Source organism: Mustela nigripes, chromosome 7 (assembly GCF_022355385.1).
Source record: "Mustela nigripes isolate SB6536 chromosome 7, MUSNIG.SB6536, whole genome shotgun sequence".
In the NCBI taxonomy this organism is placed as follows: Eukaryota; Metazoa; Chordata; class Mammalia; order Carnivora; family Mustelidae; genus Mustela; species Mustela nigripes.
The window spans coordinates 5,803,837-5,827,655 of record NC_081563.1 but is presented as its reverse complement, the minus strand read 5'-3'; the positions used below and the strand labels follow the sequence as shown (position 1 = coordinate 5,827,655).

General features: G+C 43.9%; 1 protein-coding gene across 2 annotated transcripts in view; it reads left to right on the top strand.

Annotated features, from left to right (window-relative positions):
• MBOAT2 (membrane bound O-acyltransferase domain containing 2) overlaps positions 1 to 23,819 on the top strand; it is a 120,369-nt gene that overhangs the window by 28,468 nt on the left and 68,082 nt on the right. For both annotated transcript variants that reach the window (XM_059405121.1, XM_059405120.1), the window contains exon 2: positions 20,995 to 21,140. In XM_059405121.1, coding sequence (XP_059261104.1) covers positions 20,995 to 21,140 — 146 coding nt within the window. The remainder of the gene's footprint in view (positions 1 to 20,994; positions 21,141 to 23,819) is intronic.

The following is a 23,819-nucleotide window of genomic DNA, read 5'->3' as shown; positions in this document are numbered from 1 at the left end:
ACAACCCTGGTGGGATCTGAGCCTACTGTGCCTCCCTCAGCTGGCCAGGCAGGCAGACCATGTGGGTGAGGAAGCGAAGTCTGCCTAACGTTTTTCTTTGTCAGTTTCATAACCCGCAAATGGAGATGGGGTTATTCTTACTTTCCTGTTAAGACACTGTGACAAAAAGAGGTTGTAACATGCCAGAGTTACTCGGTTACGGCTGGAGCAAGGACTTGTATTTATAGTTTCTTAGGTAGTCGTGTGCTGCTTCCTTTAGATGCACAGTTGTCAGCCCACTGTGAGATGCTGGGTGACATTCGTATGAGACACAGTCCCATTTCTGCACAGTGTGTCACATGTACTTCCCAGCAAACCAGTTGCGTCTCTGCTGCTGTTTTCTTAGAAATGCGAGGGCACGAGTAATGTTTTGGGGATAAACTTTATTAAAGTAAATTGTTCACAAACTTGACTATTTTAACTCTCATTAGTAATAAATTACTAGGGGCACACCTCAAAACCCAGTGGCTTTTCTATGATTCATAATTGCTGCCTTTGACTCCTTAATTATGTTGACTTTCTTTATCAGCTGTATGCAGCTACTTAACATTCACCTCCGAGTTGGTGTAAATATTTGATAAATTGGGACGTACAGATGGTCTTCCAGCTGTGGTTTCCTCCCTAGCCTGAGAGCGGAAACTCTCGTTAGGAGTCTGGTAGTGGAGTCTGTGTGCCACGACCGCGTGGAGTCCTGCCGCCTCTGCGTGCCCTGCATGAGAGGATAGCTGTCCCCTCTCTGGTGATCCGCTCGCCCTAGGTCACCATGTAATGTGGAAGTCCAGTATTTGTCATGACTATATCAAAGAATTACTTTTTGGCTCATGCTTAATATTAAAATGACATCAAGCAGTAAGAAGAAGCAGTTTCTCCATAAATTTGGAATAATAGGTGATCTGAAACTGGTGAGACCAAATGTGAATTTGCAAGCATCTAACAGCACGCGTTTATTAACGTGCTGGTCATATGCCAGGAGTAGGTGCTGGGGGTTACAGTAAGCAAAACAGAGAAGATCCATGTTCCTGTGAAATGTACATTCTAGGGACTATTTCTAAAGATTTACTATAGAATAATTTACAGTATATGACATAAAGGGACATAATGATCATTTGTGACTTTTTTTTTTGGTGGCGATATCTGATGCCTTTAAAAGTTCAAAAAAAAAAGTGAAAAATCAACAATGCTTATGTTGGCTCATTTGGATAATATGTAAGTGCTTAATGGCTAAGCATTCCAAGGGCAGTGTCTCAGAGCTCAAGCTAATCGTGAAAAGTTAATAATTTTTATATTGATGTGATTCTTATCAAAAAGTAGACCGTTTTTGGTGGGAGGTAGTAGAATTTCAAAATCAAATCAACATATGTGTAAGTTGACGTTGTACTGAAGTGAAATCTGATGCTATGAGGCAGCCCAGAAGAACAATGAGTTTTTTGCATAATTCAAAGTCTTGTAAATTTGATAGGAGCATTGAAATTGACTTTGTTGTTTTAGGGTGGGTGCTTTTACCCAGTAATATGTAGCTCCCCAGATATGAAAGTTTTCAAGGTAAGTTAGAAAAGGATTACTATTCTTATTTGAGCTAATGTTTCTGATAGCAGGAATGAATAATTTAAGTTGATGAATTTTTATTAGCAAGTGTAATAAATAAGCAAACAAATTTATTTGAGAGGGAAAGAGGAAGCACGAGCCAGGGGAAGGGCTAGAGGGAGAGGGAGAAGCAGACTCCCTGCTGAGCAGGGAGCCCTGCTAATGAGGTGCTCCAGGCCGGGCTCAACCCCAGCACCCTGAGATCATGTCCTGAGCCCAGGTCAGACGCTCAGCCTCCTGAGCCACCCAGGCGCCCCTTGAGTTGAGATGTGAGTGGTGAAGTATCGGTGTTTTCTACGTTCCCGTGTCAGGGTGGGGGGCCTTGGCCTTGAGGCAGAAATGAGTTTGGTGTGTCAGGAGGGCAGTAGGGTTTAAAGGCCATCAGTGAGAAATGGTGGTCGATGAGGCTGGGGAGAGGGCCTGGTTCTTTGAGGGCAGAGGAGAGATGAGTTTATTGTAGTGGTAATGGTGGTCTCCTCGCTTGTTGGAAGCTGGGGACTGATGTGATCATGGTACTGGCTGCTGCGTGGCGACTGATGTGTGGAGGCACGAGAGGGAACAGAGCAACCGTGTAGGTACCCAGGGAGGCGTGGGCAGCAGTGGAGGTGGAGGCCGGATGCGTGGCGTGGTCCAGCTGGCGAGAGAACAGAGAGGATCTAGGAATGGAGTCGCCGTGGAAGGGAGGAGTGGCGGTAGTCCGGGCTCGGTTGCCGTTCAGCTGACTTGGCTGAGCCGCTGGCTTTGTGACGCTGCATCGACTGAGATGAGTGAGTTTTGGGGAGAGGTCGGTGGTGGGGGATCAAGAGATCCTTCTGGGCTCCCGTAAGTTTTTAGATATTATGAGACATGGAGGTGCGTTGGTTTAGCGGGCAGTTGAGTAAATGTGCCTGAAGCCTGGCGGAGAGTTCGAGACTAGGATGACAAAGTCGCATGCCCGCAAACACACGTGAACTCCCCAGGACAGGGCAGACTCTTCAGTGTACTTGAAAGTGAGGAAGTGGGCCTGGGCGTCTTTGGCTCCCTTCTGTCTGAACTCCAGACATCTACTGAGCCCCAGAGAAGGCTCAGGGTATCTCTCTGAGATACCCAGAGAAGTTTGACACAAATGGGTCTATCTTTTTAAACCATGAGAGCAATGAACAGGGAGCGAGGATAAGCCTGTAGGTGTTTCCCATCTATATTTATTCCGAAACTGCTGTCTGTCGCTTGTCCATGAGTACAGTATGTGACTGAAATGACATATCCTTCTAAAAGTCAGGGTGATCTCACTCCTGCTGTGACGTTCTCACGGAAACCCCCACAGTGGTTGATTTTAAACAACTTTTATTTTTTATTTTAAACAACTTTTAAACAACTTTTATTTTTTTAAAGATTTTATCTATTTATTTGAGAGCGAGAGAGAGAAGGCATGTGCACTGGGGGAGGGGCAGGGGAGAGGGAGAGAGAATCTCCAGCAGACTCGGTGCTGAGCACAGAGCCTGGCACGGGGCTCCATCCCAGGACCCTGAGATCATGACCTGAGCCAAAATCAAGAGCTGGACCCTCAACCAACTGCGCCTTGGGTGCCCCTTAAACGGTTGTTTTGAAGTGTAATGGGTGCCTAATGAACTACACATATTTAAAATGTAAGGTTGGATGTTTGATGTATGTATCCATCTATCACATGCCACCACATTCAGGATAATGCACATTTCCGTCACCCCTGAGGCTTCCTTGTGCCCCTGAGTAACACCTGCCTCCTGCTTCTCCCCATCCCGCATCCCCAAGCAACCACGGATCTCCTCTCAGTCATCAGAGAACAGTTTGCATTTTCAGAAATGTGTATAAATAGATTGTGCTGCAGCCCTCCTTCTTTTCTTCACTTTTCTCACTCATTATAATTATTTTGAGATTTATCCATGCTCTTGGGTGTGTCTTGATGGTTCATTCCATTTCATTGCTCAGTGATACCTGTCGTATGGATGTGCTGGGGTCGTTTATACTGTCTCTGTCCGTTCAGACTCACGTTTTCCTTCTGCATGTCTTGGGATTTGCTGGTATTATTTGTGACCGTGGAAGAGACGGATACTGAGGTGTTCACACGTGCGCACACACACGTGCACCAAACCCTCTTAATAAAAAGGGCAGTAGTTCCTCGTTCTTCTGTTTATCCCCTGTTATCCTGCTCGCGGATGAGCAGCTCGCGAGTCAAATGTCAGAGTAAGTTTGACAAGTGTTGGGGATGTTAGGCAGACCAGCCCTTTCTTTGTGTCTGTGCTCATGTGTTATTTTGGGATGTGTGTGTGTGTGTGTGTGTGTGTGTGTGTGTGTGTTGAGTTTATTTTTTTTTATCTGGATTAAATTTGCTTCGACAGATTGCCTTTACTTGAGCCTCACAATTTGGCAGCTGTGGGTACAGTTAATCTAGCCCCTTTTAATTTCATAGGCAAGTATAAATAAATTCCTCTTAATTAGTTCCTCGGAGTTTAACATAGACGGTTGAGAGTGAAATGAAGGGAGATAAGCTCCAGTTAATCTGGAAGGTAGAAGGTAGGTGCTTCTAACCTCTGCTGAGGTCTTGATGAAATCACCAGCTTTCTGCTCCTGTGCATTTGGAAGAGCTCCCTGCTTTTTGGTTTCTGTGGATGATGCGAGAATATGCTTCAGGACCTGTCACTTGATAAGCCCCGGGGAGTCTGGCTGTTCTTAATGCTGTGGCGTTGGCCGCGGAGTGGGCGGTTGCGGGAGGTCTGGCCCTGCCGGGCAGCTCCCCGCGCCCGCGTCTGGGCCGGAGGAGGAGAGCCACCGCGCCTGGGGGTGCGCCTGTCCGGGGAGCGGAGGGGTCTTTGCCGGCCCCTCGCGGCGTGTGTGGCTGACGTGGGCGTCGCCGTACCCTGGAGGCACCGGCCGTACAACCCAGCGAGGATCCAGTCCCGAGGCGCGTCCCGCGTGAGTCCCTGGGCTGCGCTCCTGCGGGCCCGCCGTCGCCCTGCCGTCCGGCTCGGCCGCTGGCCTCTCGTCCGCTTGCGCCGCTTCTGCTGCTGCTGGAGTCTGAGCGCGGGAGCACGTCGGCGTTGCCGGTGTTCGCTGTGGCTCAGCCGTAGGTGTTTGTCGAATGGTGACGAGAACTCATCTTCATGCTCCCATATTTGTTTTTAAATTTCCGGTTGTGAAGTTTCTAATGGTAGCGATTAATACAAGGAGGGTTAAGCCTCTCACAAAGATGGAAGTTAACATGAGCTGCTCTGTTCTTAACAGTCTGCTCTCCGTGGTTTGCAGCAAACTCGGAGGCATGGCTTCTCCCCCCTACTTTTTCTTTCTGTAAATTAGAAGCACACGTGGGGCTAGACCCTCCATTCGGGGATGAGTGGGACAGAATTTGTCCTCAATTCTTGAGACGGACAGAATTTGTCCTCAAGCCTTGAGAAGCTCACGGTCTTAAAGGAAAGTCAGACTAATAGGCCAGTAAGTGACCCGTGCTATATAGGAGTGATTTAAAAAGTGTTTTGGAAGCCCCCCAAATATGAGTACATGTTCCGTAGTGTCTAGTTGAGGGGCTGGGTGGAGGCGACCCCATGAACTAAGTTGAGGCCCTGAGAGGGAAGAGGCAGGTTTGGGGGAATGAGGAGTTCGAAGAGGATACAGTGAAGAATTCAGTTTATGAGTCCAATCTGAGTTTTGCGAAGAATGTTATTCTTACTGGGTAATCTGTAGATTTTTATGATGGTTTATAAAAACCAGTTTCCCAGTGTTTTGGTTTGAATTTATTTTTACCAATCATGGCAGGTGGTCGTTCTCGATTTAAAGGTTTTGTGTTACCAAAGTTGGTTCTGACAGTAGTGGAGTTCAGTTTACTCGATGCTTGTTGAAAGAACTCATCTATGCCAGAGACCTAATCATGTTCGAGATGCTTACATCCTTTAGGACCTCGCTGCCACCCCTTGACATTCAGTGGGATGAAACTAGCAATGCAGAGGCAGTGTAGGGAGATGAGATCATTGTGATCCTAAATCTTGGTGCTCAATTTTTTTGTTTGGAAATTTGAAAACAAGTGTGAATCACTTTTTAAAAAAAAAAAGATTTATTTATTTGAGAGAGAAAGAGAGAGTGAGCATGTGTATGAGCAAGAGAGGGAGAGAAAATCTCCAGTAGACTCTGTGCTGAGCACGGAGCTGGACGCGGGGCTCGATCTCATGACCCTGAGACCGTGAACTGAGCTGAAACCAAGAATCAGACGCTCAGCCCACCGTGCCACCCAGGGAGCCTGCTTCCTCCTCTCTCTCTCTGCCTGCCTCTCTTCCTGCCTGTGGTCTCTCTCTGTCAAATAAATAAATAAAATCTTTAAAAAAAAATAATTATTTGGGGGTGGATAGTAAATGACTGCGGTACAAAATAAAAAAGTAGATGGCATATATGATGGAAAGTCTCTCTTTACCCCATCCTCTGCCCTGAAGGGCAACCACTGTTACCAGTTCCTGGGGTATCCTTCCAGCAAGATCCCCACGGGCATGTCAGTGACCTTGTGGAGACCCAGAGATAGCATGCGTCCGGGAGCTTACTGAGGCCTTCAAGGCGTGCTTCTTTGTTCTTTTTCTTCTGCTTCCTTATTTATTTCTCTTAGGCAGTGCCTCATCTAAATCCCAGGCACCTTTCCCAGTCCACGGGTCTCACGTAACTTGCTAAGTCCATGGGCAAAACCCGCATATCTTTGTTGTGTCCATTTTTACGTGTGACGAAGACTGCTGACAGTCTCCGGCTTCATTTCTCGTGGACCAGAGCTGAAGCACACGGCCGTGTCCTGAATTCGCTGTTGGCAGTGACTTTGAGACTGGTCACTGTTCATCCCCTGGCACTAGGGAAGGGTCTAGCTTTTCTTGAGGCAAGCAGCTGCCTGGTAACTGAACCAAATTCAGTGTTTTCTTGACAAGGAGAAAGGTCTTCTGTTCTGGGAAATCTAGATCATTTCATCTTGGTACTTACGGGGTTGCCTCCTTCTTTTTGATGGCTGGTTAGCATTTCATTGACTTAATGTACCATACTTCAGTCTTGTCTTTTCCAATTTTCCTGTTATAGAATCTGCAGTGCACATACATCATATTAAATGCATCCTCTCCCCCCGTGCCACATTGTCCTCCATCAGCATTTCGTTAGTACACATTACCACCAGCCGTGTTTTCAAGCCCGTTTCCTTATGCACTTGACAATACAGAGTGCTTTTGATGTTCATTTTACTCAGTTAGATAAGTACTTTAAAGTTACTTTATTCTAATTTTAATTTCCATTTCTCTTATTATAAAGTTTGGGCGTTTCTTTTTCATGTGAATGATAACTGGCCATGTACATATCTGCCCATTTTTCTATTATTTTATCACTTTTTTTCTAGAGATTTTATTTCTAAGTAATCTCTACACCTAATGTGGGACTTGAACTTACCACTCCAAGATCAAGAGTTGCAGGCTCCACTGACTGAGGCAGCCAGGCACCCCTGTTACTTTTTTTATTATTGATTTGTAGGAGCTTTATATATATTGAGGAAAGTAGGTTTTTATGGTGTGATTTCTAAGTATTCCTTTCAGGTTTATCTTTTTACTTTGCTTATAGTGTTTGGCAACTAGGGAATTTTTTTATATTTATGTAATGGAATTGCTTCTCATTTTTTTCATTGGTTTTATCCCAGAACATTATGAAATGCTGCCTTTATTACATTCTATATGCCCATGATGTGTTTGAATCTCTCTGGACTTCTGGGTCTGTTTTATTCATCTCTCTCTTCATCCAGCCTCATTGTAGTTTTTAGATTTGCTTCACTCTCTGATAGGGGAAGTCTCCTCTCATTGCAAATTTCCTGGCCTTTTCACTTGTTCATATTTCTATATTTTAAGATCAACTTTTTCTTTTCTAAAAAAAAAAGTCAACTTTTCTAAGAAGTTGATGTTTTATGGTGCTGGACTTCAATGTAGTGATTGATGGGAGCAATGAACAGTTTTGATGACACTGGAGTCTTCCTACCCAAGAATGGCCGCCCTTTCGAGGCGAGTAGTTTTTGGATGTCTTCCTGTATAGAGCATTTTAAAATTTGTTTCATGTAGATACTGTCCATTTCTTCTTAAGACTATTTTTAGTTACTTAATATTTCTGGATGCTGTTGTATCTGCGGTTTTTCCTTCCATTAGCTCTTTTAGATGGTTTTTCGTCTGTTTGAAGATGGTGGTTTCTAAGCCGAAGTTAAGAGATATTGAACAAGTTAGCAGCAGTTGGACTCCGAAACCTGTTATGCTACTTCATTCTGTTTTGCCTTATCATCTTCCTACCCTTGTTCTGTTTTGGTTCTGATGCTCTGCTTAGCTTTAGAACACCCGAAGAATTAGAACCAACCATACTACGAATGGAAATTATAGTCATGTATTCAGAGGGACATTTAAACCTCAAGCAGAAAGCTTTTGTTGGCCAGTTATTTTTATTGTTCATGATCTCCCAATCATTAAAAAAAATTTAGGTATTTTAAGTTAGTGTGATGCTTTGCTTCTTAGTCTATATTGAACTGTTCCCTCATCTTAATTTGTTTGTGTTGTCATGATACATTCTGTTCAGTGACAGTGGACTCTGTGTTCTCTTGCTGCACCAAAAGCCATCAAGTTTTGTTTTTACATTTTCTGATAGACTATTTCAGTTAACAATTTGGAAAACTTGGTTTATGTGACAGTGTTTCAGTCTGAGAACAATAATTTGTGAGCAGGAATGGTATTAATACTTAGGACTACTGGGATTATTAGCTAAGTTTTATAAAAAAACCCAGGAGTCTATTAAAGTTTGTTTTGAGATGTGTATGTTAGTACTGCTGAGGTACTGTATAATTCTTGACTTTAATTTGAACATTCAAAAACCATTAGTGTTGGAAGTTTCTATTTCCCCACTCCCTCCGAACTGACACATTTGAAATGAGGGTTGAGCTCTGTTCTTAACCTGTTCTCCAAAGAAAATATTGAACTAAGCTGAATTTTATGTATCTTTGGTCTTTTTTTCCCACTTATATTTCCTTAGAACTTTTTATTTGGAATTCTTCTTAATGACTTTTAACATTTCTGGTGGGTGTCAGAGCAAGTGTTAAAATCCTAAGCAGTATTTTGTCTTCTAAAATGTAGTTAAACGAAGCATCAGACTGTGACTTTAAGGAAGCTATATATTGGTATTGTCGGATTTAAAAATTGTTACATCAAAAGCAGAGAAATACCTGGTTTTCTTTATTTAAGTAGTGTAAAAATGAATTGGGCAAAGTTGGTAGAAAGTCGGAATGCTCTTCTCCAAAGAACATTTGTTACATTTCTGTGACTTACTGTGGAAAAGAGTTTGTGCGTCTTCAAAGGGGTTATCCTTGTGGAAAGCTAATTAGGCTCTTTTTAGAAGACACAAAAATAGGCCAGTTCCTTGAAAAAACAAAAGTTTGTTTACTGTGTACCAGACTCTGTGTCCCACCTGTGGAGTGTGGAGATGCGCGTGGAGGAGTGCACACAGGGGCAAACCACCGAGTGTGGGTAGGTGCTGTGGGACCACAGAGGGTCCCTCGACTTGACCTGGGAGGGGACAGGCCAGCAGATTCAAGGAGGACTCTCGGAGGAAGAGTTTAGGTCTCCGTCGGGAAGCACTTTTGGACATTTAGTGGTTTCCAACAATGGAACAAATTGGCTTGTGAAGTAGTGAGCGTCCTGTCTCTAGCAGTCAGGTGATAGATGACCAGCCATATCCAGGCAGTTCCTGAGGGAAACACGCTGTGGACTGAGGGTCTGGGCTGGCCGGTCTTTTAGGACACTTGTGATTGTAAGACTTTTGTGGGTTTCAACATGCATAAGGTATAGATAGACACATAACAGTTTAATACTATCCATTTCATGCCTTGCCTTCCTAATTTAATTGCGTGTATAGAACATTCTGGATTTCTTCCTTAGGGTGGGCCCATGATGACTTGGACAGATAGAGTGATGGTTTCTCAATTCCCTTCCTAATTGTGAACTGTGACACCCGTGTAGGACAGTGTATGCAGCAGAGTGGAAGTGTGGCCCCGGCCACTGAGCTCTTGGGCTGGAGTCGGTGTTCTCCCCATCCTGGCTCGCAGCCCAAGCACAGGGAGCCCCGTGGGCTCGCAGGGTGCTGGGGCTCTGGTGGCAGCTCTGCCCGCAGCGGCCTGTGGCCCATTTTCAGGCTGGGGCTCTTTAGGAACAAGTGGGCCTGGCCCCTGCTCTCATGTCTTCCCTTCCCGTGGCTGGATGAAGAATGATGAGGTTCTGTGTGATGGCACCCCAGAACAGGGGGGGCGGGGGCCCCTGAATCAGCCGCCCAGGGAGGCTGCCCAGTGACCAGGAATTTGGTTTGCCTCGGGCTGTTACATGACCCTGTTTTGTTGGAGCCATTATATGTTTTGTGTGTCTGTTTATTACAGCATCTAACGTGACCGTAGCTAATACATAAAGTTTAACAATTAAGCAGTCAGTATCTCTGTAACCACAGGCCCAGGGGAAGGGGGAGGAGGTGGGGTGGGGAGGGAAGGAATAGACGTGTTCCTCATTGTAACCCACCCCTTCCTCCACAGTCATCACTTCGGTGGCGTCCGGGATAATCCTTCCCGGCTTGTCTGTATAGCTTTGGGACTCACGGAGGCATCCCCAACCAGTGTGGGCTGTCGTTTGTTTTTTGGAACTTTTTATGCGTATATGTTTTTATGTTGTTTGTAGTCCTCTGAATGAATTCAAGAAATGTGTAGTTTTTTTTGTACAGCATCCTGTGTTGAATTTAATCCATATGTTGCGAAAAAAATCTATAATTCTTTCCTTTTCATTGTTCTGTGTAGTTTCCTATTGTATAAATATACCACAGTTTAGCCATTTTACTGTTTGTTTGTTTGTTTGTTTTGAGAGAGAGAGATTTGGGGGGAGGAGGAGGAACAGCGCGGGAAGGAGAGAAAAGAATCTCAAGCAGGCTCCACGTCCAGCCCCAGCGCCGAGCCCACTCGAGACTGGATCCCTTGACCCCGAGATCATGACCTGAGCCAAAATCAAGAATCACTCAGCTGACTGAGCCACCCAGAAGCCCCCAGCCATTTTACTGTTAATGGGCGTTGGGTTTTTTCTAGCATTTGGCTATTGTGAACCACACTGTTTTAAATATTCTTGTACAGTCTTCTCATTCCCTAATACACCTCCCAGTAGTGAAGTGGCTGAGTCATAGGGTATGAATGTTTGGAGTCCTGTAGAGAATGTACTTGTTTTCCAGAGCAGTTGTGTCAACATCGTGTCAGGGCCCATTGTCCACACCGTAGTCCGCACTTGCAGTTGTCAGACTGGAAATCTTGGCAAGTCTGGTGGGTATTTAATGGTATTTTTTATGGGTTTAATTTATAGTATTTCCTAAAGATTTAAAAAGTGTTTCTATGCCTTGCCTTTGGGGCCCATCACATGTACTTGGATTTGAGGTTGGTTGATGAGGACATGTTTCCCAAACATAGCTGCGCACAAGTTTTGCCTGCGGAATTAAAAAAAAAAAAAAAAAAAAAAAAATCAGGTCTGGTTTAGGCTTGGGGAATAAAACTTCTGGGGCAAGAATCCGAGAATCATTTCTTTCTTCTTTCCTTCCTTCCTTCCTTCCTTCCTTCCTTCCTTCCTTTCTTTCTTTCTTCCTTTTTTCCTTCCTTCCTTCCTTTCTTTTTTTTTTTTTTTTTTTTTCCCAAGAACCACTTCTAACTAGCTGTCTCGGTGACGCTTACACAGCTGGACTTGCACGGGTAGACTAGAGCGCCGTGCCAGTGATGCTGATGGTTCTGTCCGCGGGGTCTCGAGACGCCTTTTTTCCTTGGCTACAGCCTGCGTGCCTCACTCCCTACCCCAGAAATGTGGGGTCTCCCAAAGCCTGGCTGTTTACCTTGCGAGACACTGTTTGAGAATGTAAATGTGCTATCTAAAAGCCATTAATACTAGAGGAAAGTAACATTAAAACAGATTCTGTATTCCCTTGATATGAGATATGGAGGTAGCAATTGATATTTTGGGCCACTTTTGTTAATATGTTGAGGATCATAATCCTCTTGAGTTGCCTCAAGATTTAGAGCTTTTTACTCTAAAGTTGTTTTTTTTTTTTTTTTTAATTCTGTATTAACTCTAAAGTCAATCGTTGCTTAGTTCCGATGTAGTATTAATTGACAGAATGTTGTTGGGCATGTGTGGCAATTTAAGTACACATTTTTTCATTGGAGGAGGAACATTTTTAAGCTTTTAATATAAAGCATATCAGAAACCACAAACATTGGCAAGGATGTGGAGAAAGGGGAACCCTCCTCCACGGTTGGTGGGAATGCAGGCCGGTGCAGCCTCTCTGGAAAACAGTATGGCGGTTCCTCAGCAGTTAAAAATAGAACTATACCAAGATCCCGTAATCACACCACGGGATATTTACCCAGAGGATACAAGAATACGAATTCAAAAAGATCGCGCACTCCTTTGTTATTGCAGCATTATTTACAAAAGTCAAACCTATGGAAGCAGCCCAGGTGTCCATCAGCCGACGGAAGGATAAAGAAGATGTGGTGTAGAGATCCACTGGGATGTTACTCAACCATAAGGAGGAATGAAGTCTTGCCATTTGCAACAACATGGGAGGAGCCAGAGGGTATAATCCTGAGGGAAATAAGTCAGTTTGAGAAAGACAAATACCATATGGTTTCACTCCTGTGTGGAGTTGAAGAAACAAAACAAGTGAACCAAGAAGACACACCAAAAAACAGCCCCTTGACTACAGAGAGCAAACTGAGAGGCACTAGAAGTGGGGGTGGGAGGCGTGGGTGAGACAGGTGCCGGGATTCGCAGCGCAGTCGTCGGGATGAGTGCTGAGCAGAGTAGACTCGTTGTCTCACTGTACAGCGCACTGGAATCTGGTGTGACGCCCTGTGGTCACTGTGCTGGAGTTTAAGTTAAAGCATCTCAGATTCACCAGTGGCTGTCCAGTAAAAATGCGGTGGGATCCACAAGTATTAACCATATATATAACTTCAGGTTTTCTAGTAGACACATTAAAAAAGTAAACAGAAACAGATGAAATGAAGACTCATAAAATATTTTATATAACTTAGTATGTTCAAAATATTTCAATATTGTGCTCTTTTCGGCAACATATATACCAAAATATTTCAATATGTAATCAGTATAAAAATTATTAATGAGGTAATTTTACATTCTTTTTCACGCTGTATGATTGAAGTCTGGTGTGAATTTGATATCTCGATTTTGCGTAGCCGCACGGAAGTGCTCAGAGTCCCATGTAGCTGCTGATCTCCCATGTGACAGCACAGGTCTGTTGAGAAGATTGCGCAGTGACGAGTGTATAAATTGATTTGCATTTTGAACACTTCCCAGATCCCTTCCTCGTGTTCCAGGAGAGGGAGGAAATTTGAAGCATAACTTTTTTTTTTTTTTTAATTTTTTTTTCATTTTCTCAGTGTTCCAAAATTCATTGTTTAAGAAGCCTAACATTTTCTTAGCTACACATTGGTTGAAGTGTAGACACCCTTGGTAAAAATGAGAGAATGGTAGGATCAGGTTCAACTTTGGAACTAAAAGAAAAAGCTGAAGACAGAGTCACAAGGTCTGGATCCCAGATCTTCCATGCTTGCTGTGCCCTTTAAAGTAGAGATAACGCTTACGTCACATGAGTACCGTGAGGATAACTTAGGCTGTGTTAAGCATGGTCACATTTATTATACAAAATCAGAAAATGTTAGTGCTCTAGGCATGAAGATACTCGGTTTAAGTACAAAGCAGACACAGATAAATGTTTTAATGCCTTAAGTAGAATATTTGGAAATACGGGTTTGATCTCATTCAGTGATATGATCACACATGAGCTTTTTCCTTTGTTGTTGTTTTTTTAAAACTAACTCCCAAAATAGATGGCTATGTGTCCGTGTATTTGTGAAATAAATACAGTTGTATGTGTAGTGCAGAAAACAGAGGCTAGAGATGGGGGAGAGGAGGGACATAGCAGGCAAAGGGGAGTGGGAGCTCCAGGCGTGGAGCGGTGGAGTGAGTAAGTCACAGGAATAAAAGGCACAGCATCAGGAATACAATAGTGAAATTGTAACAGCACTGATGGGGACAGATGGCAGCGACACTTGTGGTGAGCATAGCATAATCTTCAAGCTCGTGGAATCAGTGTCCTACCCTTGAAACTAGTGTAACATTGTGTGTCCGCCGTATCCAAAACAAAAAACTGAAGGGCACACAAATCATAAAGAAAATTTCTATTGAATAAAACACCATAAACAAAGATAAAAGGCAAGCCGTAGGCCGAGAGAAGTTATTTGTAAAGATCAGTTTCAAATATATAAACAAGTCTTTTAAAAAAAGTCACTGAGAAGACAACCCAACAGAGACATGAACAAAGGATTTAGAGAGGATACGGACTATCCAGTAAACATGAAAAATGCTATTTCATTTTTACTGATTACTAGTAATCAGTGGAAAGCCACCAGGAAAAAAGAGATATATGTTTTACATCCGTTAGCTTGGCAGAAATTACAAGTCTGACAGTAGCAACTACCATCAAGAACGTGGGGCAGGGGAACTAGAATGTCGGTAGTGGGAGAGAGATGCAGATCCTTTGAGTCTTTTACCATTTTATAAGATTCAAAACATTCAGAAGGCACCTGGGTGGCTCAGTTGCTTCAGTGTCTGTCGTTGGGTTGGTTCAGGTCATAATCTCAGGGTCCTGGGATCAGGTCCCGCATGGGGCTGCACGCTAAGCAGGGAGTTTCTTTCTCTCCTTCTCCATCTCCCTCTGCTTGTGTGCGCTCTCTCTCTCTCCAATAAATAAACAAAATCTTAAAAAGGTTTAAGCAATCAAAGCAACACAATACTTTGCAAATTACAGAGATGGTAAAAATATGAAAATACTCATGAGACTATTAAATCTTAAGGCTGATAGTTATTCCTTATGGGGGAACTGGAAGGAATAGAACCAGAAAGAGGGCTTTGCACAGGGAGCTTCACTGTACATCCAGCATCGGAAATACTGGGGTACTTCAAGTCCACCACTTCTCCATGACCTCCTTCTTAGGGGTGACCAGTCTGACACTTTGATGCCTGGTTCTGTGCATGTGCTCAGGGAAGCAGAGCAGCACGTGGAGAGTGGCACAACCTGCATCCCCAGGATGGTCCTGAGGGTTACAGGAAGTGGGCGTGTCAAGCTCACCAGCTGTTTGTTGAGCCCCGACAACTAGGGACATGCAGCATCCATGAGTAGGTCATGTGGAGACCATGCTAACGTCTAGCACATTGCGGGTACACAGCAGGTCCGTAATTAGGACAGCAAGTACATATATAATGAAGGAAGGTATACGTAGTTTGGCTTTTTCTTCTGTTCTTCAGCTTGTGCTTTTTTTTTTTTTTTTTAATATTTTACTTATTTATTTGACAGACAGAGATCACAAGTAGGCAGAGAGGCAGGCAGAGAGAGAGGAAGGGAAGCAGGCTCCCTGCTGAGCAGAGAACCCAATGCGGGGACTCGATCCCAGGACCCTGGGATCATGACCTGAGCCGAAGGCAGAGGCATTAACCCACTGAGCCACCCAGGTGCCTCTCAGCTTGTGTTTTCACTTCCTAGACTGTCTTGGTGATCTTCCGCATCAGAACATACAGACGTATGCATTCTTTTAACCACATTTTATTTTTTTAATTTTTAAAAAGATTTTATTTATTTATTAGAGAGAGAGAGATAGAGAGATTGAGAGAATGAGTGGGAGGAGGGGCAGAGAGAAGCATGGGGCTCCATCCCAGGACCCGGGATCATGACCTGAGCCAAAGGCCGATGCCTAACCCACTGAGCCACCCAGGCGCCCCTTCTTTTTTTTAATTATGTCTTTTCCTATTAACTTTTAGTTGTTTCTACATTTTGAATATTAAAACCCTTTGTCATGTATCTCTTATATGCATTTTTTTCTTCCAGATGGTTACTTATAACATTAATTTACCATTCTTTTGTTGTGTGGAAGTCTTTAACTTTTGTGTAGCAAATCTGTTTATTATGTAAAATTGATATTATTTATTATGTTATTGGCCCTGACGACCTCACCGGCATGGCTTTGCTGGGGATGGAGAGAGAAGTTTCCAGATCTTTACTGGACACCGACATTTGTAAATGTTTGTGCTTTTTGCTTAATTTTCTGTTGAGTAGCTCAGTTTTCCTGTGGATATGTAAAAGTTCTTTGTATATTAAGTAAATGACTCTTTTTCGATCATCTCTTCTGTGAGTATTTTCCCACTTTTCATTTGTCCTTTGACTTTTTTTTTTTTTTTTTTTTTGCATTTTGCCATATATGATTTAAAAATCTTTATATGGTAAGATCTACCAGTCTTTTCTTCCAAAAGGTCTGTATCTTTGAACTAGCTTTTCAACTACCTAAATGCTTTTCTCCCTGGTTTTATTGAGATCTCAGTGACGTGTGTGATGGTGTGCATCTAAGGGCTGCAGCATAATGATTTGGTGTATGGGCGTGTTGTGAAACGGTCTCCGCAGTGAGATGACCTTCCAACCCCTCCCGCAGGTTCCGAGTGCGCTGTGGATTCGGAGCTGCGGTGTGTTCTTGGGAAGAGGTGAATTCAGGGGCGTCGTAGGTCACTGTCTTGGACCCTTCTCTCCCGAAGTGCGCTTACAAATTTATTTTGGGATCTTAAGGTATTTCTTTGAATGTCCTTAAAAAAGAATTAATCTTGTTGCTGTTACACGGCAGTGTCCTGAATTACTGAGCAGCAGGCTTTTAACCTGAGTGCGTGGACGGGAGCTTAGTGTGAGATCTAGCGGCGTCATCTGGCGCTCACCGGCTCACGCAATACTCGCTCCTTAAAGAGCGTCCTCTGATACGTCTGCAGTTGCCTTTATAAGGACTGTTTTGAGCAGCTTTTCATAAAAAGCCTTCTTTTGTATAAAATGAGCTGTGGGCCCAGTGAGTCTGAGCGAAGGTTTCCCAGGCTTCCTTCTTGCTCCCTTCCTGTGTCCTGCCTGCCCTCCCACCTCCTGCCCTCCCAGATTTCTGGGAGCGGTTTCTTTGAAGGCACATCAGGTCATGCGTGTATATTTTCAACAAAACAGCTGTCAAAAGAGAACAGTAAGTCTTCTTAGTCTAAATTTCTTTCCACCTGAAAGAAACCTTGTAGAAAGGGGTGACCTGTCACGTGTCAAAACAAACGGACATGAACTCCACAAATCTTTTTTATTGTCTTTATTAGCAACGGGGTGGATATGACCAGTTGTCCATGTTTTTGTTAAACAGGATGGCAGTGTTTTGCAGATAGCATTGTTTCTAAAATACTTGTCTGCAGCAATCAAGTTTGACCTTCAGACATTCTCTGGAAGTAGAGAGGCAGCCATGGAACAGCCTAGAACCGGTCAGATTTGGATTTGAGAGTGGGGGGCCACCTGTTACTGTAATTGACCTGGAGTTGGTTGAGTAAAATGGGGAAATGGCACATTGTTTGGGGGATTAAATGAGATAACCAGTGTCAAGTACCCAGGACGTGACGTATCTCTAGACCTCATAGGTGTGTGCCTTCTTTCTCGTTCTCTCTCCCTCTCATAATCACTGCCCTTGCCAGCCCTACCCCCCATGAAAGACTGACTGAGCTATGGCTTCAGCTTGGCAAAGTTTTACCTTGAAGGCCTTTCAGAACAGTTGCTTGAACATCCGGGTATCTACGTATTCTAGTTTTCTCTACGTAAGGTAGTTGTGTGGACTTACGCTTCTTTTCTGGACATGAATTGTGCTACGCCCTCCTCCTAGAGTTCCTGCCATTGTCTGGCTGTCCAGTCCGTCTCCTCCCCAGCCCAGTCACAAGGCTCAGATGTGGGCTATGCCTTGGGGCTGCTTTCCCAGGTCCGGGGCATGGAGGGCCCCTCTGTCGGCTTCCGCTGGGTCTGAGCTTGGGTGCTTAAATTGTCCTCTGGTTCTGTGTCCATGACTCACTCTTTTGGTTCTTTTGGAGCAGGAACACGTTGTATGCATCTTTGTATCTCCTGTGCAGTTGTCCTGGCCAAACAGTGGATAATTTATTAATTATTCTTAAGCTCTTTATTTTAGACAGGTCACCTAAGCATTAAGACATAGTTTCCTTATTTATAAAATGTGACTTTCTGCTCTGGATAATCCCCTTTTTTACCGTGTTATCATTTATTAACAACCAGTTGGCTTTCACATTCGCTCATCCCCTCGTCTAGTGACCAGACCTGACAGTCCTCTGGCCTGAGCATCTTTTGAATTGGTTCTCTCCTCTCTGTGTCCCTGCAGCTGTGGGCTCCTTTCTCAGGGAGGCTGGGATAGCAGCCCCTGTCCTTGTTCTGTTCCTGCCTTTGCAGGAGAGCATGGACCACATCACTTTTTCATTTTAAAAATCTCCAGTGGTTTTTCAGGTCTTACGGGCTCAGTTGTAAACCCCTCAGCGTGACACGCAGAGCCCTCACTTTCCAGCCCTCCATCCTGACCCTCCCAGGATTCCATGTTGTGCTCATTTGCATTTTCCTTTCTCAGTGGTTCCTTCATGTTCTTTTTTAAACTAACATATAATGTATTATTTGCCCCAGGGGTACAGGTCTTGAATCATCAGGCTTACACATTTCCCAGCACTCACCGTAGCGCGTACCTCCCCCATGTCCATGACACAGCCACCCTCTCCCTCCCTTCCACCCGCCAGCAACCCTCAGTTTGTTTTGTGAGATTAGGAGTCTCTTATGGTTTGTCTCCCTCCCGATCCCATCTTGTTTCATTTATTCCTTCCCTAATCCCCATGACCCCCCACCCCTGCCTCTCAAATTCCTCATATCAGTGAGATCATATGATAATTATCTTTCTCTGATTGACTTAATTCACTTAGTATAATACCCTCTAGTTCCATCCACGTCTTTGCAAAGGGCAAGATTTCATTTCTTTTGATGGCTGCATAATATTCCATTGTATATATATACCACATCTTCTTTATCCATTCATCTGTTGATGGACATTTTTCTTCTTTCCATAGTTTGGCTGTTGTGGACATGCTGCTATAAACATTTAGGTGCCTGTGCCCCTTCGGATCATTACATTTGTATCTTTAGAGTAAATACCCAGTAGTGTGATTGCTGGGTTGTCGGGTAGCTCTGTTTTCAACATTTTGAGGATCCTCCATGCTGTTTTCCAGAGTGGTTGCACGAGCTTGCATTCGCACCAACAGGTGTTGGAGGTGTAGGAGGGTTCCCCTTTCTCTGCATCCTCGCCAACATCTGTTGTTTCCTGACTTGTTAATTTAAGCCATTCTGACTGGTGTGTGGTGCTATCTCATTATGGATTTGATTTGTATTTCCCTGATGCTGGTGGTGTTGAGCACTTTTTCATGCATTTATTGGCCATCTGGATGTCTTCTTTGCAGAAATGCCTGTTCCTTCATGTTATGTGTGTGTGTGTGTGTGTGTGTGTGTGTGTGTGTCATTTGTTTGTTTAAAACGCCCCTTTACCTAACCTTCCAACACTATTGGTTTTTACACCTCGAGGATCATTAGATCCTTGGGTTGTTTTCTCTTTTTGTTTTTTATATCAACTTTTAGGTTTACCCTGAAGATTTTTGATTCAGTGTCTGGAGTTAAGACGTGATCTCCTTTTCTTTATCTGTAAGATGATGGTTTTGAAATGGATATTTACAAAGATACAACATTTTGTATGTCAGTGGCCCAAGAACGCTTCTGTGATAATTGCCACACTTTGTTTAGTGTATTAGACACTAGTGAAAAGAGAAAGGGAGGAGAGAGAGAAGGAGGGAGGCAGGGAGAAACTCCTCAGATGCTTGTGGATGTCAGCTATGATTGGGAAATCCTGTCACCAGCCTTGTGACATTCATCCCTCTCTGTTCTCTCCTTTGGTGAGGTGTTCTTTCTCATGTAACCTTTCAAAAGATGTTGAAGTTCCTTATGTACCTATTTTCTTTTTTCATTAGATTCTAAAGTTGCCCAAGGCCAGGTCTGGGACTTGTGCATATTTGGGGTTCCTAATGCTTTGCCCATAGTAGATGCTCTCTAATACATTTTTGGTGAACTCAAGGATATTCGAAAGGAAGGTTTCAAACTGTAAGAAGCTTTGCAGGTGTGAGTAGTATTTATATGAAAAATATCCATTTTTCCAGTATATTTACTTTTTGCTTAAGAATATATTGTTAGAACCCTTTAGGAGGGAAGAAGTGCTTAGAACCTGTTGGAATGACAGTTTACTTGTATCGAGTCTGACTGTTTCGAAGAACAATGGTCTCTTAGACCAAGTACAACAATGTTCAACTGTTTTTCTCCTGGTAGTGCAGAGAGAAGCACACAGTTGTGCTGTCTCTAGGCAGAGATGTCTCTGGAGATCTGTGGCAGCGTCTACATGAGGATGGTCTGATTGGTTCACACTGAGGCGCCTGAAACAGGGGTTTAGTTGTTTCATGGTTTTGGCAAGTTCCTCATGTCCAGTGGATTTTTTTTCCATGTCTTTCGATTTTAAGGCCTATTTTCCTTAATAGTCTGTGAGAATCTGTTTCATAAGAAAGAAATAGAGATTTTTCTTGCATCTTTAAATACCAAAGAGAGCTTCGTCTTAGCCTGTTACGAGCCGCCTTGCGAGGGTAGAATGTTCGGGCGAGAAGAGCGGCGGCGCGGACGTCAGCCTGTCCCCTGGTCAGCGCAGTGTCTCTGCGAGTTGTGGCATGGGTGGGCTTGACGGTGAATGTGTTTCCTCACTGCTTGCTGAAGGTGCCTTCCGCAGTTGTCACTCGTCCTGCCGCCTCCTGAACCCGTCCCTGAGCACCCCCAGAGCTGAGACAGCTGGTCCCTGCCGTTCCTAAGCAGTGGTTTGAGACCCGTCGTGCTTTTTGACGCCCTCCGTGGAGTGGCCGTGAACTCCGCATGGAGGAGGACGCCTTCCCCCAGAGCTTCGGGGGTCCTGACCAGATCCCACCCAGGGGATATGTGGAGAAACTCAGAACCGTGCTTTTCTAATAGAGGAAGGCCTGTGTCATTAGACACGTTCTTTTCTTTCGCTTATATACCACAGGGTGCCCTGTGCGGTTTCTGGGTCTGCATTCCCATGACCTTAAGGTTCCTCCAGGCCCCTCCAGGCCTTTCCACGATGGGTGCCACCTGACCCTGGAGCACAGGCGGCGGGCGCCCGCCCATCTCGCAGAACGGGGAGCTGCCATCCCTGCCCAGGTCCCAATTTTTGCTTTTGTTTCTGTTTCTCTGGTAAACTTGGGAGATCTTAATTTTATATAGCTTCGGGGTTTTTCTTCGGAGAATTTAAATGTTGTATCAAATGAAAGAGTCAAGTCTGTGTTGCTAATATGGAATTTTAATTTTTCTTTACAGGTCAACTTTGTAGTGTGCCAACTCTTTGCCTTGCTAGCAGCTGTTTGGTTTCGAACTTATCTACGTTCCAGCAAAACTAGCTCTTTTATAAGACATGTCGTTGCTACCCTTTTGGGCCTTTATCTTGCACTTTTTTGCTTTGGATGGTAAGTAATTGTTTTGATTATATTTAAATGAAGCCTTTGGACATCTTTGTGGTTGAGTGTGTACAAAGATACATGATATGGGTTTTGTTCTTACCTTTATATGTAAAGTTTTATATTTTTATTTTTAATAGAAAAAAAGTGTGGAGATTGGGCTCTGTCTCTTCCGTTTGGGCTTAGAGGGCACTTTGCTATTGCAGTGTATGAAATAGCACGGATGAAGGGAAAAGACATACAGACTTTTCCTTCTGTCCTGACCGGTTCTCTTCACCGACTTTGACATCTTTTATGCCAAGACAGGTGGCTTTTAAGAGTCTGGTACAGCCCAGTGATAGAACTATTACCATTTTTTAGATTCTGCCATTCGTAAAAAGAGGTTTTTGTTTGTGTTTGGTGGGGAAAAATTCCTTATGACGGAAAGCTTTTCTTTATGACCCTCTAGATGTTTGTGTCCCCTTCGGTCAGCTCCCTTCCTAACCGCAGGGCTTCCCGACAAACCTCAGGTACAGAAACCCCCTCCTTCCTGCGTTTTACAGGTGGCTGGTTGGGTGACAGAAGCGAATCAGGAGAAGAACAATCTTGGCAAAGCCACAGAGACTCTCAGGGAAGGGCCTCTTTGTGATTGCTTCCGAGTTGTCCTTTTTAAGTGGGAGCTTCTGCAGCTTGCTCACTGGCTGCCCCGTGAGCCCACTCACAGATGAGGCCTTGCGGGTTTGCTCTTCCGAAGACTCTTGTTTGAGATGAAAACTCCCCGAGCAGGGAGAATACACTGGCTGGACCTGTGCTTCCTTTCCTGTCGTGGGGTATAGAGTCTGCGGGACCTTGGTACACCTCTGTGTTTGTGCGAGGACTTTTTGTGAGTCTTCTGAGGGCTGGACTATGGCTGGTATTTCTTAATCTAATTTTTGGCTCTGGCAATTGCAAATGTTTCCTAGAAACTAATGAAAAAAATCAATCAAGGATCATGTATTCAGCCTCTGCCCTATTGGCAGGCGGCCAGTCCTCTGATGGGCGCGGCCAGCAGGCAGTATCTGTCCTGAGGCTTGGAGCCCATCTCTCAGTTCCCACATACGGGCTTTGATTCTACTTACATTTCTCATAAATCATGCCTGTGTGTGTGTGTGTGTGTGTGTGTGTGTGTGTGTGTACATATATGTGCTTTTTTTATTATGAAACTTCTAAAATTCAAACTTTTCAAATATACCCATCACCCAACTTCAACAGTTTTGAAAATTCCACCTTTCTTATTTATTCCCCAACTTATTTTTCTGAATTAATTAGAATCATATCCCAGTCTACATATTTCACCCTTAAATGCTCCAGTATTTGAGAGATACGTTTTATTTTTTACCTGTTTATTTATTTATTTAAAAGTTTTGTTTTTTAAAAATTCATTTGAGAGAGCGTGAGAGCATGCAAGGAGGGACAGGAGCAGAGGGAGAGGGAGAAGCAGGTTCACTGCTGAGCAGGGAGCCCAGTGATGCAGGACTTGATCCCAAGATCCTGGGATCATGACCTGAGCTGAAGGCCGACGCTTAACTGACTGAGCCACCCAGGTGCCCTATTTTTTATTTTTTAATACCTTTTTAAAAGATTTATTTATTTGAGAGAGAGAGAATGTATGCAAGCATGTGCCCAGGGGAAGGAGCAGAGGGAGAGAGAGAGAGAGAATCCTCTGGCACACAGCCTGCTGAGCGAGGCACCCGAGATGGGGCCTGATCCCAGGACTCTAAGCTCCAGGCCTGAGCCAACATCAAAAAGTTGGATATTTACCGAACTGGACCACCCAGGTGCCCCTAGGAGGCACATTTTAAAGAGGGGTTGAGGAAGGCTTGTAGTTCAGAGTGGCCAAGTCCAGGGACACCATTCATGTCAGTATAAACAGTAGAAAAAGGAAATGTAAGTAGTGCCTTTTGGGGTTGGGCAGCAAGGAGCACTGTGAAGGTGAGCATTCTCTCTTTCCTTAGGGCTCTGTACTGAGGAGGTGTTTTCTTGCCAAAAAACCTTCTCGGATGCCTTACACACAGTGCAGTGAGGAAGCTGACCTTACGTTATCCTTAGTATTTCAAATCATACGTGAGAACGAGGATTTTTCAAAATAGAGTTCTCTGGTCTTTTTTTTTTTTCCTCGAAGAAGAAACATTTTATATTCCTTTCTTTGGGAAGAGAATTTTTTTTTTTTTTAACTGCTCTGTACCAGGTCTAAATAACTCTTTGCTAATTGGAATGTGTAGGGTAAGTAGAGGCTCCTTTCAGTTTGCAGTTTAGGGCTTTGCTTTTTCAGGCTCGAAGGTAGTCATTTCTACTATTGATTTTGACAATTTCCATTTTGGGAGACATATGTTAGTACTCTCTAAATAGAATTGATAATTTGATCTACTTCTCTTTGGTCTCAGATTTTTTTTTTTTTTTTAACCATCATTTGCAAGTTTAACTGAGAATTTGTTTATACTTTGAGTTGTTGATTTAACTATCCCCGATCACCAAGAAAGCTAGTGGAGTGGAGCTTGGACTCCAGAGTCAGAACTGCACTCTGCTCTAGGCACTGTGAGCCGCCAGCTCTCTTAAGTGACTGGCGACATGGAGCTCCAAGCCTTTTGGCTTCACCTTCCTCGTCTGCAAAAGGGGCTCAGTGATCATGGCAAGAGTTGAAAGGTGTCACCCTGCAGAGAGGAGCTTAGT